This window comes from Montipora foliosa, chromosome 10, assembly GCF_036669935.1.
Source record: "Montipora foliosa isolate CH-2021 chromosome 10, ASM3666993v2, whole genome shotgun sequence".
Lineage (NCBI taxonomy): Eukaryota > Metazoa > Cnidaria > Anthozoa > Scleractinia > Acroporidae > Montipora > Montipora foliosa.
In genome coordinates this window covers 12,182,330-12,202,386 of record NC_090878.1, presented here as the reverse complement: position 1 = coordinate 12,202,386, position 20,057 = coordinate 12,182,330, and the positions used below count along the sequence as shown (strand labels likewise).

Sequence of the window (20,057 nt, the reverse complement as noted above, 5' to 3'; positions counted from 1 at the left end):
GTAAATATTATTGAGAGTACCACCAGAATACAACAACACAAAATTCACAAATAACATCGAACGATCTTACACTCCTTGCATATTTCAAAAGATATTATTTATTAAAGCGACATAAACTCACTTTCTTCCCCGTGGTCTTTTGTTTTAATGTTGACATGCTCTTGTTCATCATCCATGTCCATTTCTTGGAGTGGACAAAGAAGAAGTGTTATGCGGCTGTAGGCTTTTCCTAAGTCTTCTTTGTATTTCTCCAAAGTAAATGGCTCATCAGTGCCCGGCAGATTTACAACCTCACTCCCATCTGGATAGCACAGCTTGTAAGTTAGGTCACTTCTAAAAGACCTATCGTAAGCCGCTCTTTTCTTCAAAGCTTCTTCACGTACAGTTTCTGCTGATGCAGACTTGCTGACCTTTAGAGGTAAGGACTTTTCTCGAATTAGTTTGAGTATTCCTTTCTTGCTGGAAGCGATACCAACTGTGATAATGACAGGGGTTTCATCTGCCGTCTTTCTTTTCTTGCTTTTGTTATCAATGAATTTCCCCCTTTCCGTAGACTTTTTAGCCTTAAATTCCTGAAAGCTGATCGTTGAACTTGTAGACGCAACCTTTGTGTTTTCACCATACGTTTTGCCGCAATTAGGGCAATACTTATAATCACTCCGCAACCATGCACCGCAGTTTTCACAAAACATGGCGGCAAAGAGCACAAGTTGTATGATCACGTGATATAAAAATGCCCGTGCTTGTTACCAGTCTTCCAATTTTTTGTTGTGCCTTGTGAAATTTAATTTTGCATCGTGAAACGCTGTTCTGTTCTATGTAACTATTTTGTATCACGAAAGATTGTTGTGTACCATGAAATTTTTTTTTGCATCACGGAAGATTGTTGCGTACCATGAAAAATTGTTGTGCATCACGAAAGATTGTTGTGCACCGTAAAAAATTGTTTTGCATGACGAAAGATTGTTGTGTACCGTGAAAAAATGTTTTTCATCACGAAAGATTGTTGTGCACCGTGAAAAATTGTTGTGCATCATGAAAGATTGTTGTGTATTCAGCTCAATATTGAGTTGTGTTTTGCCCTTGTGGGCCACCGTAGTTTCTAGTTACAGCTTAATTAATTAAATCACTTTCTTTGCTTTCTTCTATAGAAAAATTCATTGCCAACTAGTGAATTCCACAGTAAATTTCACGCGAAAAATCGACATTGCATGAATCATGAACCGATAAGTGCGATATTGGTTTTTCGAGTGAAATAACTTGGAATTCACCAGTTTGGCAATGAAATTTTCTTGAATCGCATTAGCTTTAAAAGAAAACAAACACACCCTCAGTGAGCGAATGGAAAAGGAAAAAAACAATTTTGGAGTCGACTGTCCATAGCCAGTGAATAGGAATCACGCTAAAATTAGAAACCGTCAGGAAATTTTGTCAGCTCAAGGTCAAAAAAGAGTTTTACTGATGTCCTTTATTCCATTTTATCTCTGAAAAAGAGATCATTCACATTTTGATGTATTTCATTGAAGCACGCCAGCTTGGCTGGGAACAAGAATCGGCAAAATAGCGTGCAATGCAACCAAGAAAGGACAATGAAACTTCAAACAAGATCCACTCCAACAGATTACCTTTAGGTGCTTTAAACAAACTTCTGAAAACCCAAGCTAGTGATATTTCTCCCTAATTTTACGAGAACTCATTGCTAGTACGTGTTTATAACATAAGGGCACAATTTTCTTATCACTGTCGAGGCAGATCGAATAACAGTTGGTCAAACGGATTAAAAAAGCACTTATTCGCCCGCATTTTAGAGCAAAACAAACAAACAAATTAACTATTTCTCTACGTCCAAAAGAGTACAGATAATTGTTATTTAATTCCAGTTTATACGTTGAGAAAAAAGTTCGAGTCTTATTCCTGAACAGAGAAAAATCGATTAAACCACTTTTTGAAAATACGCAAACCTTAGGCCTAAAAACGTTTTTAATTAGGGCTAAGGTTAGCTTTTATGAATGTTTAGGATATTTTTTGTGTTGGTAAAACAATGACCTGTGACCTGTGACCTGTGACCTGTGTTTTGTACCTGCCGATTGTGCTGCCGGCTAGGCACCCAGAGAAAAACTCTCGGAGTCAGGTTGAGATTGACTGAAACTCAGCCCACATACGATCTCGGGGCCGAGAGTTTAACCCGGTCGGTCGGGGAAACTGCGAAATCTCCAATGGTGTGGTATTTTCCCAACATATGAAAACTAGGCTTAAGAGCTATAGTTGACGCGTGAAGAAAACCGTTGAAATACGCAATTAGAAGGAAGCACGCAGATGAATGGTGGCACGCGCGCATGCATCAAGTCATCTTTAAATAAAGTTGAAATCGATGTTAAGTCCATCAGGCTGTACAGTTGCCAACTGGAAAATTAACTTCATTTCACGTTGCTTCCGTTGGAGATAAGAACCGTGGCATAACTGCGAACCCTGTATCCGGATATCTGAAATACTGTGACCTGCTGAGTTGAAATGTTGGGCCACAGGGAAACCAGGGGTGTTGTTCCGTATACTTCGTAAATGCTCACTAAATCGACTCCTGAGATTCCGTCCGGTTTCAGCGATTTAAAAAGTGGTAGGGCATGGGTTGCAGGAAATGCAGTATACAAGATTACTGGTCTGGCAGGTAAACTGGCCATGGATGGAAAAGGAGCATCGTGGAGCTCGTATCTTGGTTTCAGGACTGACTTACGCACAGGTGTGGCAACGTGGATGTTAACAGGCACGCCTGCCACTCTGATCGTACTGATCAGTCAGCGTGGTCAGTTAAGTGTACAAGTAAGTTTTTTAGGTTGAGATCGCGTTTGTATGCTGCGACAGGTGGTTGCGAGAAGATATGACGGGTCAGCTAGTCACGTGATACTAGTCACATTGGCATACATGGAGGGGTGGAGGTACGTACATACGTTCGAAGACGTCACGGCTATGAAATCAATATTTCTGGCAACGATGGGTTACCATATTTTCTTAACTATGATGCTCCGCTCGCGCGCGCCTTTTGGCGCGCGCGGAGCTTCGCTTGAGAAAAAATACATAGCAGGTAAAATTCAGTGTAACATGGCAAAGTAATTACACGTTTCAATAGCTTGCTGGGTCTAGTTTATTACTCGTGGATATATCCACGAGTTTTGGTGAGGTTCTTTATGCAAATGTGTCACTCCTTCGTAACCGGAAGTTCGATCTAATAAGCCAATCAGGATGGATAATCACTACACAGCTTACAAAGCTGTGACTTCCTGTTCGCGAGGTTGTGCGCCGCCATTGCTGTATGTCGCTTTTATACTTAAGTGTTTGAGCACCTTCCCCTGCATTTAGAAGCAAGAAACGGAAGAATTAAAGAATGGCTTTCTTCGAAGGTGAAGCAAAATATTCTGAGCAAGTACAGATTGGTGCAATTAATTGTGCACCGCCTTTCATTGACCAACGCGAAGACTTTAATACATGTAGAAATAGAATCGACAGACACATGGTGAGAAGACAGTGCTTGTTCATCCCCTAAGCTCACGGGGGAGCTTCGATGTGGAAGGTGACTGCCATTTGGAGAGTAATATCGAAGCTATCAAAGTATACCAATGTTTTTCAATGCTATCACGAAGTTTTGCAAGCTATTAGTCATCAAAGCCACATGAATACAACTTGAACAACATCCGAGACATGAAAAACAGTGAGGCAACCAAGCAATCCATGCTTCCAGACACTAGTACTTGTGTGGTGGACCATAATGAAGGACCGTCGAAAGCCTCGGTCACTGATTATGTAAAGAAAACTGATGAGAAATCCGTACCAATCTCCTGCGATAGAGTAAGGGCTGAGATGCTCCCCGGGACAGAGAACCTTCCAGGATTGATTCCTTACAAGAAAACGTCGAGCTTGTTTCAGAAAGACAAGGTAATTAGAAAGTGTATGGTGCATTATTTAAATAAGGAAGTACCGAGCTCGTCTGAGTTGAGAAAGTGTTTATCTCTTGCTTTTGGAAAATATTATATCTCTATACCTGGACTGCAACTCAGACGTAACAATCTACGAGAGTAGGATATTCTAATCGTCATTTTTTTCTTACCATCCGCAGGACTGCTAAACACAAAAAAGACTTGTCATTTCTATTGTGTATTCAAGATCAATCTGCTACTACGCATTCGACAACATTGAAGCAACAAAATGAGAATTATTGTCTATCAAGAGATGAGCTAGTGATATCAGGAGACATTGAATCGAACCCAGGCCCTGTTGCTCATGGAACGAGTACACATACAGCACATACAATATTGAGAAATCCTTCTATAGCACTGTTGCAGTGTCGATTAGCTTAAAAAGAATTGAAGACACTAGAAAGTACCTCAGATGGTTCATGCTTCTTTTCTTCTGTTGCCACCAGTTATACAATGATCCTTCCTATCACATGAATGTGCATGCTGCTGGAGTTGAATCCATCATTATTTTGTCCCCAAATTAGTAAGGGATTTCTTTTCCCTGGCTAGATGGCTTTTGACACTTATTAAAAGTTTCTACTACTACTACAACCGTCAAAAATTAATTGGACCAATTACAGAGCAATTGTGCATTTGTTGTCACAGCAACATACATGGTGTGATGCACTTATTGTGCAAGCAGTTTGCAATGTATTATATGTTACTATAAGTATAAATGAATCCATTGAGGGGTGGGCACCAGTAACTGTTATCAGTTCTATAAGCGGACAACTGGGAACTACTGTGAACATTGGACATCTAGATGGAAGACATGTTTCACATGACAGAATTTCAGGTTATGAAATCAGCGGTGTTACCAATGTCAACAATTATTCAGAGCCTGGTAATAATTAATTTATTAACGATGGCCAAAAATGATGTGAGTGTCAGTAGTAATTTCTACAAAGCAGTGGCAAAAAAAGTTTATATGGGAGAATCTATCAAGCAGAAGAGATAAAATCACTTGAAGAGTTCAGGGAAAAGAAAAACAATGCAAAACGCCAGAACAGATCTGAAAATATTGAAGCAGCAAGGGAATAGGAAAAGAAAAGCAATCCAGAATATATCAGAGACCTAAACAGAAAAGCATAAAACCATTTAAGGAAAGCTATGCAGAGCTGAAGGCTAAACCAAACTGAAATTTGTTAAGGTCAAGACTCTATTAGACATTCTATGTCAAAAGTGATTCAGTCTTTTTCGTGATAAGATAACACATGGCCCTGAATATACATGTATATGCACTTGCTATGATCAGTTATGGTTCAAATCATCTGTTTCTAAGTGTAACAGTATCAAATATAGTGATAAATATTCGCAAGGTTTGTTGGAGGAATGTATAACTGGCACAAAAAGTGTTAATATTACTAAATAGATCTGCTCTTCTTGCTAAACCTGATGACATTAACAATATGACCTGGCAACAAAAATCACACCTTATTCAAAATTACCCTGTCATCTGTGCAACAAACTTTGAACACATGGTACAGCTCTTTGTAGAGGATGTGTTAAAGAGTAATCTTATGCCTATTGGAAAAATGGTATACTTGTTTCACAGGGTTGAATTCCAGCAAAGGGGATTACCTCACATACATGCATTATTTTGGGTATCTAGTTGCATATGAGAGCCCACCGTGTTGTTACACAATTATCCAACTATTAATGCTAATGCATATAGAAAACTTCAGCCTGCAAATTTTAAACAATCGCGGTAACTTTCATATCCAGGAGTAACGACAGTGGCACTTTGATATTTGTTTGTTGTTTGATCAAACTCTCCTGCCTTTTTGTTTTCGATTGACCGAGTTTACCCAGACAAAAAAAAAACTCTGATGAAAAATAGGCAAGGGAATTTCTTTGGCTTAGTCAGGTCTGAAATTGGATAAATTTAGACCTCTGAGATAAATCTATTTCATGCAAGTTTTCTACTGGAAAATAAATTAGATTTAAATGTGCAAAATTGACCTAAACAAACGAAATAACCGAAACATAATAAGTTTGACATCAATGCTGAACACTCAAAATGATGTCACATCCGGTCCTTTTAGTGTTGGCAGTACATGCTGGCATACCAGAGAAGCATATGTTTAGATAAGAAAGATGAAATGTGATGCTAGACTGACATGTTGGTAATTTCCGAGTTCACTTCAACTCAAGTTACTGGTTATTAGCTCTACGTTTCGTGTTTATAGAGTACAGTACTGTACATGAGAAAGACTTATGAATTGACAATGTTCAACTAACTAATAGCTTGATTCCGTGCTCGTCTTCACATTTAAACCCTTCGATAAATTGCCCCAAAGATATTATCACTAAAGCTCGTCCCTGTCAGGTGGGGTTGGTATCTAGATGGGAGGCCATCGAGATATATGACTTGTTATTGCCTTGTGGAAAACTGGATCCGACCACATCACGTGGTGGCGCATTTTTGACCCTCAACGAACAACCTCGTTCTCAGGGTAAATCTTACGGTCATTTTACTTTCAAATGAAGCTTGACTTTTGTCGATCTGGTCCTGGAGAAACTTGGTGTTGTTTAGTCTCCTTGAGCATGGCCTACATACCAAGTGTGGAAAATCTCCTCGAGGCAATGACTTTCCGTGCAACGTTTCAGCCACGGCGAGAAGACTGCAGTTCCTTTCACTGAACAGGTTATTACTGTGATCTCTGTCACATACAGTTGCACAAACCCTACATAAACTTGAGTCAGCAGAGTAAAACAACTCTTTCGGTGTTTGGTTTTGAAACATCACTTTAGCGTGAAGACTACTGTGTCAAGCGACATACCGCTCTACCCTGCCTTAGTAGCTGTTACCCCACCCTTCCAGCAGATTTTTTTGCCACCCAGATTCTGGGTGGTCACGTGACCAGCCGCAATCAGGGTGTTTCTTCCAACGACCAAGGGAGGCAGAGAAGAGAGACCCTGGGTACGAGGTTGCTCAACGAACTGAACATTGAACTTGATCTTAGTGTACAGTCGAACCTCGATTATCCGGACCTCGATTATCCGGATTTCTCGATTATCCGGACTTTTTCTCTGGTCCCAATTTTGTCATGAATATTTATTAGTCATGATCAAGATCTGTAGCCATATTCTTTTTAAACCTACAGCGTTGAAAAGTGAAGTAAAGGCGAGTTTGTTTCGCTTTCAAAAAGCAAAATAAAGCATTGCTCACACACGTCGTAACTAATGAAGAACTTTAGAATGAGTTCTGATTGGCTTAGAGTTGATTTGTTGCTAAGTGAAATTTCACGCTCTATTGGCTCGTTCAGCAAACAAGCTACACTACGTCACGAATGTTTATTCACGATCATCGTGTTCTTGAAGCGTATTAAAGCGATCTGTACTTTCGATAAGAGATAAACAGGCTATAATTTGGCGATTAGAGAAAAAGAAAAAGGGACCAATTTGTCAGCTGAATATGGCCTTAGTAAACGGCAGATATCTGATATCCGCAAGAGCAAGGAAAAGATCATGACGTTTGCTGATGTAGACCATATTGTTTTCCAAACGATATCTTAAATTAATGTAATCAGTTTTCATATTCTCGATTATCCGGACCCTCGATTATCCGGACTATTTCGTCTAGTCCCAACGAGTCTGGATAATCGAGGTTCGACTGTACTTGCGAAGATGAAAATAGTATTGAAAGAAAGGTGGTTTCTTTTCTACATACCTTTGAAGCTGTCTTATTTCTGTACGGTTCTTTTACATTTGGTACCGAAAACTGGGACGGAATTCCGCTCGGAAAGTTAAAAATCTGGGTTGAAGCATCTTCGGAAACTTGTAATAACTTGTACTTAATGTAATAACTTGTACTTAATGGCTCGTGGGAATCAAGGTGTGGCAGAGAAGAAGAAATCAAACAATCTGATAAAGTTTCAGGACAGTCATCTAAATTTTGTGCAAAAAAACAATCGCTGAAGCTAAAGAATTAATTTCTGGAGGGAATCCCATCGAAATGAGAAAGCTGAAGTTCTTCGAACCTCTCTTCAAACAAAGTGTTCGTAGCTTCAAGTTTTGGATCGTGACATTGACGAGCTGCTGGAGTATGCCTCAAAGATCGATTCTGGTGTCTCTGAGAGCTGTGAGCTAGCAAGTGTTATTATTATATATTGGTGTCACCAGCTCGATTTTGATTGGCTATAAGCACGCAGCTAATTCTTGCTTGCTCTGTTTCTCTTACATCATACCTGCAGACAATTAACAATTATTGGACAAGGTTGAGCAAACTATCGTGATTTGTCAATCGAATCAATCAATTTGCAGGTCACGTGGAGGGCTCTCGGCCAATGAAAAGGAAGGAAAAAATCCATTGAATGATAATATATTATACCTATGTAAAATTGACGTCATACCTGCAAACAATAGTTTTATGCTTGCAGAAGTGACGTCACCTAACACACCAACCAGCAGAGAAGAGGAAAGAAGACTCTGCCAACTGCAGAAACATTCTTTGATTTGCCGCTCATCCAAAGAAATGGATGAGTCAGTCTTGCCTTTAGAAGTGCAGCTCAGGAATATGCATAATAAAACAATTATTGGATTCAGTATTCGCATGATAGTGATAATTATCAAGGCCTCACTTTGTGTTATCCGCCTCAGTCATCGGCTTTGGCAGATAAGACAACTTTAGCCTTGATAATTATCGCTATCGCTTGATAATTATCGCTAACCGACAGGTTGTGATCTCTAGCCCAAGGTTGCATCTACAAGTGAAGTTAAGCCACTCGGAAGTTTGTACGACACAGTTGAGTCACAATTGTTCGTGGATTAGAAAGTATGGAAATCTCTTCTGAAATGTATGGTTGTTTTTTATCTCTGATTATTATGGGGGAATTACCGGAGAAATTTAGAATTTCGATTCCAAGGAATTTGGAATAAGAAACATGGAATTTGACTGAATTTCACTTGGAATTTCAGCTTAGAGAACAATGTCTTGTGAACTCTAGAGAGGTGAGTCACTTCATTCTACTTCTGCTTTGTACTCTGACAGTGCTAAGAACAAACGATTTTCTCGTGTGTGGTGCTTTTGACGTTCCGTGTTCATAAGTGACTATTTCAAAGTGGCTATTTCAGGAGACACAGAGAAAGCCTTTCTGAACATTTCAGTTGACCCAAAAGATCGTGACTATCTTCGCTGTGGGTCAGTGATATCGGTAGCAAACACCTAAGTTTACAAATGAATGAAGGGGGTAGTTTCTAAAGAACTTTAGTGCTACGTCGGTGGGGAAGTAGTATACAAAAATTTGGTTTTATCAATGGAGTTGATACATGATGTAAATTGGCCACCGTACCTAGATTCTAAAAGCTGACGTTTGGAACGTTAGCCCTTTGTCAGAGCGAATCAAGAAATTGTGGGTTACGTGTAGTTCTTATACACATAACCATGTTACCACCAATAGCGTAGCTCCTACTCTACTATAAAAACTACACGTAACCCACAATTCCTTGATTCACTGTGACGAAGGGCTAACGCTCAAAACGTCAGCTTTTAGAATCTCTGTACGGTGGCCAATTTACATTATCAACTCTGTTGATAAAACCAAATTTTTGTATCAAAGTTTACAGATTTGCAAGAGTTCCTTTTGGCATTTCCTCAAGTCCCTGCTTGTTAAATGAAAAAATATTCTTCATCACTTAACCTCCACTGAAATTCCCGGAGAATGTGTTGAGTGTTTGTCGAAAAGCCTGCATGGGGATGATTTGTGGGTGAACTTAACTCTGCTGATCTGCTCTTCGAGATGTTTAAGAACTTTTCAAGAATGCAGGACTTAATGTGCAAAAGTGGGTATGTAATTCTGCACTAGTTCAGGAGAGAATTCAAGAATATGAAAGAGTGCTTCCTCTGGACGTTTAAGTCCCAACCAAGCCTTTTGAAGAATGTAAGATTCAAGAAGAAGATCAGACGTTCTCAAGTTCTCAGTTCAAGTCGAAAGGTGACCCCTGCAGTGTAAGGTGTATAGTACTTGGAGTTGGATGGGACACTAAAAATGATATGTTCTGTCTAAACTTGGCCTCTCCCATGAAAACCAACAATGGTTGCCCTGTTACAAAGAGAAGCATTCTCACACGGACGAGCAAGCTGTATGACCCACTTGGTTTACTGAGCCCAGTTATCATCCTGTGGAAGATAATCTTCTAATCTGTTTGTAAGTCAAAGATGGACTGGGACGATCCTGTTGAAATGTTTATTCATGAAAAGTTGCTGAAGCTTACTCAAGCTTCAAGAATGTTTGGAGTAGTACAGCTGAAAAGACATTACTTTTGCGGTGTATCATTTTCAGATCTGCAGATTGTCCAAGTTCATGGGTTTGTTGATTCATCTGAGAAAGCGTACGGAGCAGTTGTATATTTGTGTGTCAAGTTGACTGACGGAACCGTGTTTGCCGAGCTTGTGACATGAAAGGCACGGGTTGCACCTATCAGTGGGGATACCATACCACGACTGGAATTGTTAGGCTCTGGTTCTGACTAGACTGGTTAATTCTGTCTTCTGTTGGTCGAACCTTCCAGTGAACCCTTCCAGTGAACCCTGGTCATAGCCCTGAAGTCAGAACCCGATACTTGGCTTCAGTCGAAGAAGGAAAGTTCAAGTACTCCAAAGAAGCAACGTAACAGCACTGTTCTTGCGAACATCATGGCTGACAGAGTGACGTCAGAAAGAAAAGTTAATCTTGCATGCATTATTCCTTTGAAACGGTTCAGTAGTCTACAGAGTCTGGTATGAGTTACCGCGCATGTCTTGCGGCTTGTGTTTAAGGGTAAATTGAAAAAAGGGGTTGATTGTTGCAGTTGTATAAAGTAAAAAAAACAAAAACAGCAGTAGACGAGCATTCTTTGTGGCATGATTATGGTGCTGCAGCAAGAATCCCCCTTCAAGAAGGGGTTTTTCTCCACTAACTGAAATAATAATCTCTAGTATAGCAGGTAAAAGTGTGGGAAGAATACTATGTGTGTGGATGGTGAGTTGAGGGAAAATCATAGTAAAAAATTAGGGCTAGGTTGTTAAATGAAGAAGAGAAATTAACAAGGTAAAATCTCGACCTCACAGTGGGGTTAGGAAGAAGGAAAGTTCAAGTAGTCCAAAGAAGCAACGTAACAGCACTGTTCTTGTGAACATGGCGGCTGACAGAGTGACGTCACAAAGAAAACTTAATCTGGCATGCATTATTCCTTTGAAAAGGTTCAGTAGTCTACAGACTGGTACGAGTTACCGTGCATGTCTTGCAGCTTGCGTGTAAGGGGAAAAGTGAAAAAAGGAGTTAATTGTATAAGTTGAAGCAATCTTGAATTCACGTCCATTGAGTTACGTTTATGATGAGCTCGAGGGATCCCTAACACCGTCTCGCTTGGTTATAGGACGAAGAAGAATTCTGTCAATGCCATCAAAGAACTTTTCCATAGATGTTGCACAAACCCAGGAAACGCTTTCAAGGAGAGCAAGGTTCTTATAGCGCATCCTCTATCATCTCTGGAACCGCTGGCGAGCAGAGTATCTCACACAACTTGGATAACAGCATCGCTGTTCTTACAGAGTTAACAGTGACTGCACAAGTTTCAAGTTGGAGATGTTGTGTGCATACATGAGAAGAAGACCCCAAGACAGCGGTGGCACCTTGGAAGGGTTCTACGCTTACCTCCTGGCCCAGGTGGTAAAGTTCCAAATACAGTAGCGAGAGTTAAGTCCAGCAACATGCCTTTGTTAGAATGGAGACTCCCTCTGTGGAGACTGCACCCTTTGGAAGTAAAACTGAACTCTGAACCGGCAAACGCTGTTCCTATTACAGTTGTGAGGGATGAAGATGTCCCAGCAGTTGTTGTGAATTCTTGCTAAGAAACTTTTTCTAAAGTGATTTGTTGGAGTATTTTTGTAATAAGTTTGTTTCTCATGAGATTTTCTTAATTTAAACATCGATTGATGCATGATGTCATCAATCTGCGGGGCCCCGCTGACTGATACAAATGTGTGGAAAACTGGATCCGACTTTATCACGTGCTGTGCAACGAACTGAACATTGAATTCTTGTCCGTTGATTTGATGTTGATGTAGTCTTGCGAAGGTGAAAGTGGTCTTAAAAGAAATGTGATTTCTGATTTCCACATACGAAGTTGTGTTATTTGTGTACGGTTCTTTACATGCCTTTTGTAGGCGCCGTATGTATCGCAATACCTTTTTTGGTGTGGTTTAGACGAAGCGTAATCCACTCAATGTCGTCATCCAAGTTATGGCTGGTGGGCTGGATTTTTCACTGTGAACAGAGCACTTGTCACATGGTTTACTGGCAGCTTAGGGCCCTGAGAACAGGGTTGAGGATAGGTTTCAGTGTACCCTCGGCTAAATGACATAAGCTTCAGTAAGCAACCATTTTGTATTTGTGGATGTAATACACATGTTATATGTTGTCGAAGATCCTTTTTTATCTAGCTATGTACCTTGAGAATGGGGTTATGATGACGCTGAAACGTCGGCTATTAAGACCTCTATTCGCTAGTTTCAATTTGCGACTTTTATGATGGTGGTACATTTTAAACAATTTTATAAACACGATTCATTTTGAACAAGAATTTCATTAGTTTTTCATTACTTCTGAGAATTACAGTTGTCAATGGAAAAAGTGCTATGGTACATACGTAAGCAGGAAACTAATGTTAATACCGAGTAAACACAGCTGCAGTGGTCTCACCAGGCTGCCCCCTTGCGGGATTCACGCACAAAATTCTAAATCGGCGCACAGTAATCAACACCAAGGCTGGAAATGTTTGGAAAATACTCGCTTATAGTTTATCAATGGTTAGCATGTTTTTTCGAACCAAAGAAAAGAGGAATATCTTAAGTTTAACTGGGCAAAAAGCAACCTCAACCTGTGAATCAAACAGGACATCAAACACAGTCTTAAATTTAACTTGCCAGAAGACTAAGGCTAGTTTGTGGTCACAATGCTGGCCAAATTTATGGCAGGCTCAATCCTCGAAATATCTGCACTTGGGTCCGTTTGAACAAAATGCTCAGTGATGTCACAACTACAACAAAGAAGATTGACATTGTTTTTATCAAGCCCTAAAGTTCCGAGGTTGGAGGTACAAGAAGAAGATTCTGCAAAAGCCTATCCACCTATAGAAGACAATTCTGCCTTGTTATCGACATGTACATGTAGCAAGAAAGATCTACGTGTATTTCAAAATGCTTGAAAAATGAAACGCGAATGGCTGGAATATTTAGAAGAAAAAAAAAAGTAACGTTTTTAAGGGACCGCCCCTAAATTTAATGGTTATTGGTCACGTGATCCCTTAGAAAAAAAATCTGGTAAGAACACTGTGCGAGGCACTGTACACGCAAGTACACGGTCATTGCATTTAGCTGTTTATAATGAAGGTGTAAAGTATTTTTCTCTATTTAAAATCTTTTATGTGCACTTTCTAAATAAAAGGGAGAGAAAATCTTGGATGTCACTTCTGCAATGAACTTCATGAAAGATGTATTGTAGATTTCAAACGATACGTAAACGCCGTTTTCAAAGACTACATGCGTTAAACTGTGAAGTATAGTCTGCTATTAGACATTCATGACACTCATTCGATGAATAAAAAAATTAATAATAATGATGATCATGATGATGATAATGATAATAATAATAATAATAATAATAATAATAGTATCGCTTTGATCATCCATACGATGTTTTTGAAATTCATCTTTAATCAAGACATGTTTCAGATGAAACATCATCCATCGTCAGTTGTACAATGAGAAATAAACTGAAGTTGAGCAATGAAAAGTGTAACAAAGTGAGATATAACATGAATAATTAAGGATGAAGGCGAGAACAGAATAAAAACACACAACCACGAAACAAACCAAACAAAAACCAAACTATTTAAGCTAAGAAAAGAAACTAATTAGTATGAAAGGGATAAATTAAGATGTTTGACTTGGGAATTTAAAGATGGCTGCTCCCAAAGGATATGCATGGCTTCTTTAATTTTCAATTGGAAACGTGTGGAAGCAGAATCGAGGATTTCAAAACAGTCTTCTGAACAAAGGGAGCGACAATTTTCAGAACCTCTCAAGTGCTTAAAGATGTGGGAATGTTTGTCGGAGGCGAGTGGCGCTGTCTATTGGTTTCACCAATATAACAGGCATTCTGTAATGAATTTCAAAAACATCGTATGGATCATCAAAGCAACATCTTACTTCGTGCTGCTACGAAGTTTTAATAATAATAGTAATAATAATTGGTTTGGACCCGTGACCTCGCGATACTGGTGCGGCGCTCTAACCAATTGAGCTATGAAGCCACTGACTTTGGGAGCTGGTCATTTGTGGGTCCTAATTTTCCCGTGAGGAATGAATCAATGAACAAAGTGATGTATTAAATGAATCATATATTGGACTGGGAATATGAAAACAAGAAAAGCTGGTCAAAATTTATTGCGGACTCACGAGGCGCACAACATTTTGACCACTGTAATGATGAATATCATTGTCAATAAGAGTACAGACAACGATGAACCACTTACGATTTGTTAAATGGAAAACTATCTAACTGTCACTTGACTCGATAATTGACGGCATACATACTAAGAATTTGGATGCTTTCCATTCAACCAAAATTTGGAGATTTCCAGGCCAAAATTGAATGGAACAGGCAAAGTTCCGGGAATTTTTTCGAAAATTTGGGAATACGTTTTCATTACACATCTCTGCTGGAATTTCCAGCATTGCCGGAACTTTCTAGTTGCATTCACGAGAGATGTTGGTGTTAGTCTCCCTACTGAACGTGAGCTCATGTGGACAAGCAAAAGAACAATAAACAATTCCGAAAATTTGTACCAGTGATTTTTGTTGAAGGTAAAGTGCCCTTTGTCAGCTTCCCATAAAACCAGCTAATTCTGTAAGCAACACTTGTACGCATTGCGGGCCGATTTTTTCAATCAGAATACTCGCGTATTTAATGGAATCCTGACCATTTATGGCTTCAGGAGACATATGTCTTTTTACTACATATCACATAAGTGTCAGTCAGCCCAAGATGGTGTCAAAAGGCCTCGAATCGATATATACCCATGGGATATCATAAAACCCGTGCAACTGAAAGACGACATGAATAGTATACGTCGAACACAGTTACACGCTATATTCCTATTCATTCTGTAATGTCTCCTTATATCGAAATGATTGCTTTGGTCACCCTTATGAACTAAAGAAAGTGGGCACTTATTTTTGAAAGACTGCCAGAAAAAATAGTTCCTTCACCATTCAAACAACCTTGCTGTTTATAGCATTTGCAGTCATGGCATTCAACTTTTTATGTTTTTATTCATATATCTTCTAGGTGCACAAAACCTTCCCGATTCTGATTATCAAGAATGGCGGATAGAAAGCTGGACGTTTTGGAGCAGCACATGAAAGAGCTAAGCGTTGCAAGAAAGGAGGGAAACAGACGAGAAGAGGGTTTGGCTTGTTTCAGTCTGGGCAACTACTTTGATGGCATAGCTGATTTTAAACAGGCCATAAGAAATTACACAGAAGCATTAGGCATTTTTAAGGAGATAGGTTTCAGGGCCGAGGAAGGAAGAGTCCTTGGCAATCTCGGTAATGCCCATCACTGTCTCGGCAATTTTAAACAAGCCGTAGAGTGCCACAATCAAAATCTTAGTATTGCAAAAGACATAGGGGATAGGGCTGAGGAGGGAAAAGCCTATTGCAATCTCGGCAATGCTTATGATAGCTTGGGCAATTTTAAACAAGCCAAAGAGTACCACAACCAAGACCTCAGTATTGCAAAAGAAGTAGGGGATAGGACTGGGGAAGGAAGAGCTTATGGCAATCTTGGCAATGCGTATCACAGTCTCGGTAATTTTAAAAAAGCCATAGAGTACCACAACCAAGATCTTAGTATTGCGAAGGAAGTAGGGGATAGGGCTGGGGAGGGAGGAGCCTATGGCAATCTCGGCAATGCCTATTACAGTATAGGCGATTTTAAGCGAGCCATAGAGTACCACAACCAAGATCTTAGTATTGCAAAAGAAGTAGGGGATAGGGCGGGAGTGGGAATCGCCTACGGCAATCTCGGCAGTGCTTATAACAGTCTAGGAAATTTTAAAAAAGCCCTAGAGTACCACCAACAAAGTCTTGGTACTGCTAAAGAAGTAGGGGATAGGGCCGGTGAGGGAAGAGCCTATTGCAATCTCGGCAATGCCTACGAGAGTCTAGGTGATTTCAAGCGAGCTATACAGTACCGCGAACAAAGTCTTTTTATTGTTAAAGAAGTAGGGGATATGGCCGGCGAGGGAAGAGCCTATGGCAATCTCGGCAATGCCTATCATAGTCTGGGTAATTTTAAGCAAGCCATAGTGTACTACAACCAACATCTTAGTATTACTAAAGAAGTAGGGGATAGGGCTGGAGAGGGAAGAGCCTATGGCAATCTTGGCAATGCGTATCATAGTCTGGGTGATTTTAAGCAAGCAATAGTGTACCACACCCAACATCTTAGTATTGCTAAAGAAGTAGGGGATAGGGCTGAGGAGGGAAGAGCGTATGGCAATCTCGGCAATGCGTATAGGAGGTTGGGTGATTTTAAGCAAGGAATAGAGTACCACAACCAACATCTTAGTATTGCTAAAGAAATAGGGGATAGGGCTGGGGAGGGAAGTGCCTATGGCAATCTCGGCAATGCGTATCATAGTCTGGGTGATTTTAAGCAAGCCATAGAGTACCACAACCAACATCTTAGTATTGCTAAAGAAGTAGGGGATAGGGCTGGAGAGGGAAGAGCCTATGGCAATCTCGGCAATGCGTATCATAGTCTGGGTGATTTTAAGCAAGCAATAGCATACCACAACCAACATCTTAGTATTGCTAAAGAAGGAGGGGATAGGGCTGAGGAGGGAAGAGCCTATGGCAATCTCGGCAATGCGTATAAGAGGTTGGGTGATTTTAAGCAAGCGATAGAGTACCACAACCAACATCTTAGTATTGCTGAAGAAGTAGGGGATAGGGCTGGGGAGGGAAGTGCCTATGGCAATCTCGGCAATGCGTATCATAGTCTGGGTGATTTTAAGCAAGCCATAGAGTACCACAACCAACATCTTAGTATTGCTAAAGAAGTAGGGAAAAGGGCTGGGGAGGGAAGTGCTTATTGCAATCTCGGCAATGCGTATCATAGTCTGGGTGATTTTAAGCAAGCCATAGTGTACCACACCCAACATCTTAGTATTGCTAAAGAAGTAGGGGATAGGGCTGGAAAGGGAAGAGCCTATGGCAATCTCGGCAATGCGTATAAGAGGTTGGGTGATTTTAAGCAAGCCATAGAGTACCACAACCAAGATCTTAGTATTGCTAAAGAAGTAGGGGATAGGGCTGGGGAGGGAAGTGCCTATTGCAATCTCGGCAATGTGTATCATAGTCTGGGTGATTTTAAGCAAGCCATAGTGTACTACAACCAACTTCTTAGTATTGCTAAGGAAGTAGGGGATAGGGCTGGAGAGGGTAGAGCCTATGGCAATCTCGGCAATGCGTATCAGAGTCTGGGTGATTTTAAGGAAGCAATAGTGTACCACACCCAACATCTTAGTATTGCTAAAGAAGTAGGGGATAGGGCTGAGGAGGGAAGAGCCTATGGGAATCTCGGCAATGCGTATAAGAGGTTGGGGGATTTTAAGCAAGCCATAGAGTACCACAACCAACATCTTGGTATTACTAAAGAAGTAGGGGATAGGGCTGGGGAGGGAAGTGCCTATGGCAATCTCGGCAATGCGTATCATAGTCTGGGTGATTTTAAGCAAGCCATAGAGTACCACAACCAACATCTTAGTATTGCTAAAGAAGTAGGGGATAGGGCTGGGGAGGGAAGTGCCTATGGCAATCTCGGCAATGCGTATCATAGTCTGGGTGATTTTAAGCAAGCCATAGTGTACCACACCCAACATCTTAGTATTGCTAAAGTAGTAGGGGATAGGGCTGGGAAGGGAAGAGCCTATGGCAATCTCGGCAATGCGTATAAGAGGTTGGGTGATTTTAAGCAAGCCATAGATTACCACAAGCAACATCTTAGTAGTGCTAAAGAAGTAGGGGATAGGGCTGGGGAGGGAAGTGCCTATGGCAATCTCGGCAATGCGTATCATAGTCTGGGTGATTTTAAGCAAGCCATAGAGTACCACAACCAACATCTTAGTATTGCTAAAGTAGTAGGGGATGGGGCTGGGGAGGGAAGAGCCTATGGCAATCTCGGCAATGCGTATAAGAGGTTGGGTGATTTTAAGCAAGCCATAGAGTACCACAACCAACATCTTAGTATTGCTAAAGAAGCAGGGGATAGGGCTGGGGAGGGAAGTGCCTATGGCAATCTCGGCAATGCGTATCATAGGCTGGGTGACTTTAAGCAAGCCATAGAGTACCACAAAGAACATCTCAGTATTGCGAAAGAAATTGGGGATAGGGCCGGCGAGGGAAGAGCCTGTTGCAATCTCAGTAATGCGTATCATAGTCTTGGTGATTTTAAGCAAGCCTTAGAGTACCACAACCAAAATGTTAGTATTGCTAAAGAAGTAGGGAATAGGGCTGGGGAGGGAAGAGCCCTTTGCAATCTTGGCAATGCGTATCAGAGTCTGGGTTGATTGATGAAAATATGCTGCTGAGCAAGGAAGAGCACAGACTTTGACAGACACTTTGTAAGTGCAATACCATGCTGATAGAGAACCATCCTCAGGAGTTACAATAAAGGAGACTATCTCTTCTCTATTAGAATATCAACCTTCACAAACAGTTTTTACAGCACTTGAAGGCAACACTATTAGTAAAGGATGCTGAGAAGAGGGACCGAGATAAACTTTAGGGAAACGGAAATCGAAAATGGAAGTGCCTACTCACTTATGAAAACTACTTTTAAACAGAGCAGGAGCTCCACCGTCAACTGCTTGAAGCCCTTGTATGATGTTTTAATTGGTCCCATTGCAGACTTGCTCCAGGGTCATGACTTGATATTTGTTCCTGATGGACCATTTTGCTTGGCTCCTTTTTCTGCATTGAGTGACACTGTCAGGATCCCTACTGTTCCCTCACTGACCGCCTTAAAATTAATCACTAGTGCACCTATCGATTTTAACAGTAAGAGTGAAGTGCTGCTTGTGGGCGATCCGTGGTTGAAGAAAGCCACTTGGCCCCTTGGTAAACCCATTTATGAACAGTCACCGTACGCAAAAGAAATGGTGGAGTTGATTGGAAAGCTCCTGCAGACTGAGCCTTCCACTTGCAGAAATGCAATGGAAGCTCAGGGTGGGGATAGGCAGTTTAGTTGTCCACAACAATCGTATTTGAACATGCGCAGTGAATGTTAGTTCCAAGTTCTCCCGGGAATAATTTTGTAATCGACAGCGAAATACTCCAGTGTGTGGATTGCTTCCATCAGACATAGTTGTCGATGACTTTCTGTTTGCGATAAAAGGTAGTTTTAACCAATTACTTGTCTAGTCTGTGGAGGCCCTAAGACGTGTTGGGCCTTTGTGTGACGAAAAAATTCGAGATAAAAAGCCTGCAATAACAAAAATTGCAAGCTTTTCAAAAGTGTTGTAAGTGTGGATTTTCTGAGATTTTATAAGACGGGCAAAAGCAAAAATTTAAAAAGTGGCTGGGTTTTTTTAGGCAAATGTCTCAAGGCTCAACTAAAATAGGAAAGTAGAAATTACATAATGGTATTCTAATTATTATACCTTAAATGTAAGTAATGAATGGGAAACATTGCTAGAAATGGGGCCTAGAATCAAACAAGTGGGATTCCGAAGTTTTACATGTTGATTTTCAGAGATTATGCCACGGAGGTATCTCAAAAAGGGGCGATCTCTTTGACAAACTTTCAGAATCTAAAAAACACAAGAGACTAGAAGTTGTTTGATTTTTAATTAGTATGCATTGAAAACTTAAAGACTGAAAAAAGGTTTTATAAGCAAAGTAACTTTAAGATTTGGATGATTTCTTAAAGCGATTTCTTTACGCGATTCCTGAGGGAAACTTCCAGAACCTAATTAAACTAGGAAATTGAAGTGTTGCTT

The 20,057-nt window shown here is 40.5% G+C and overlaps 1 protein-coding gene across 1 annotated transcript in view; it reads left to right on the top strand.

Moving 5' to 3' along the window:
- Positions 1–20,057, top strand: part of LOC137972478 (tetratricopeptide repeat protein 28-like) — a 71,944-nt gene that overhangs the window by 22,451 nt on the left and 29,436 nt on the right. Inside the window, exon 6 of the mRNA XM_068819234.1 lies at positions 15,341–18,621. Coding sequence (XP_068675335.1) covers positions 15,375–18,621 — 3,247 coding nt within the window. The 5' untranslated portion in view covers positions 15,341–15,374. The remainder of the gene's footprint in view (positions 1–15,340; positions 18,622–20,057) is intronic.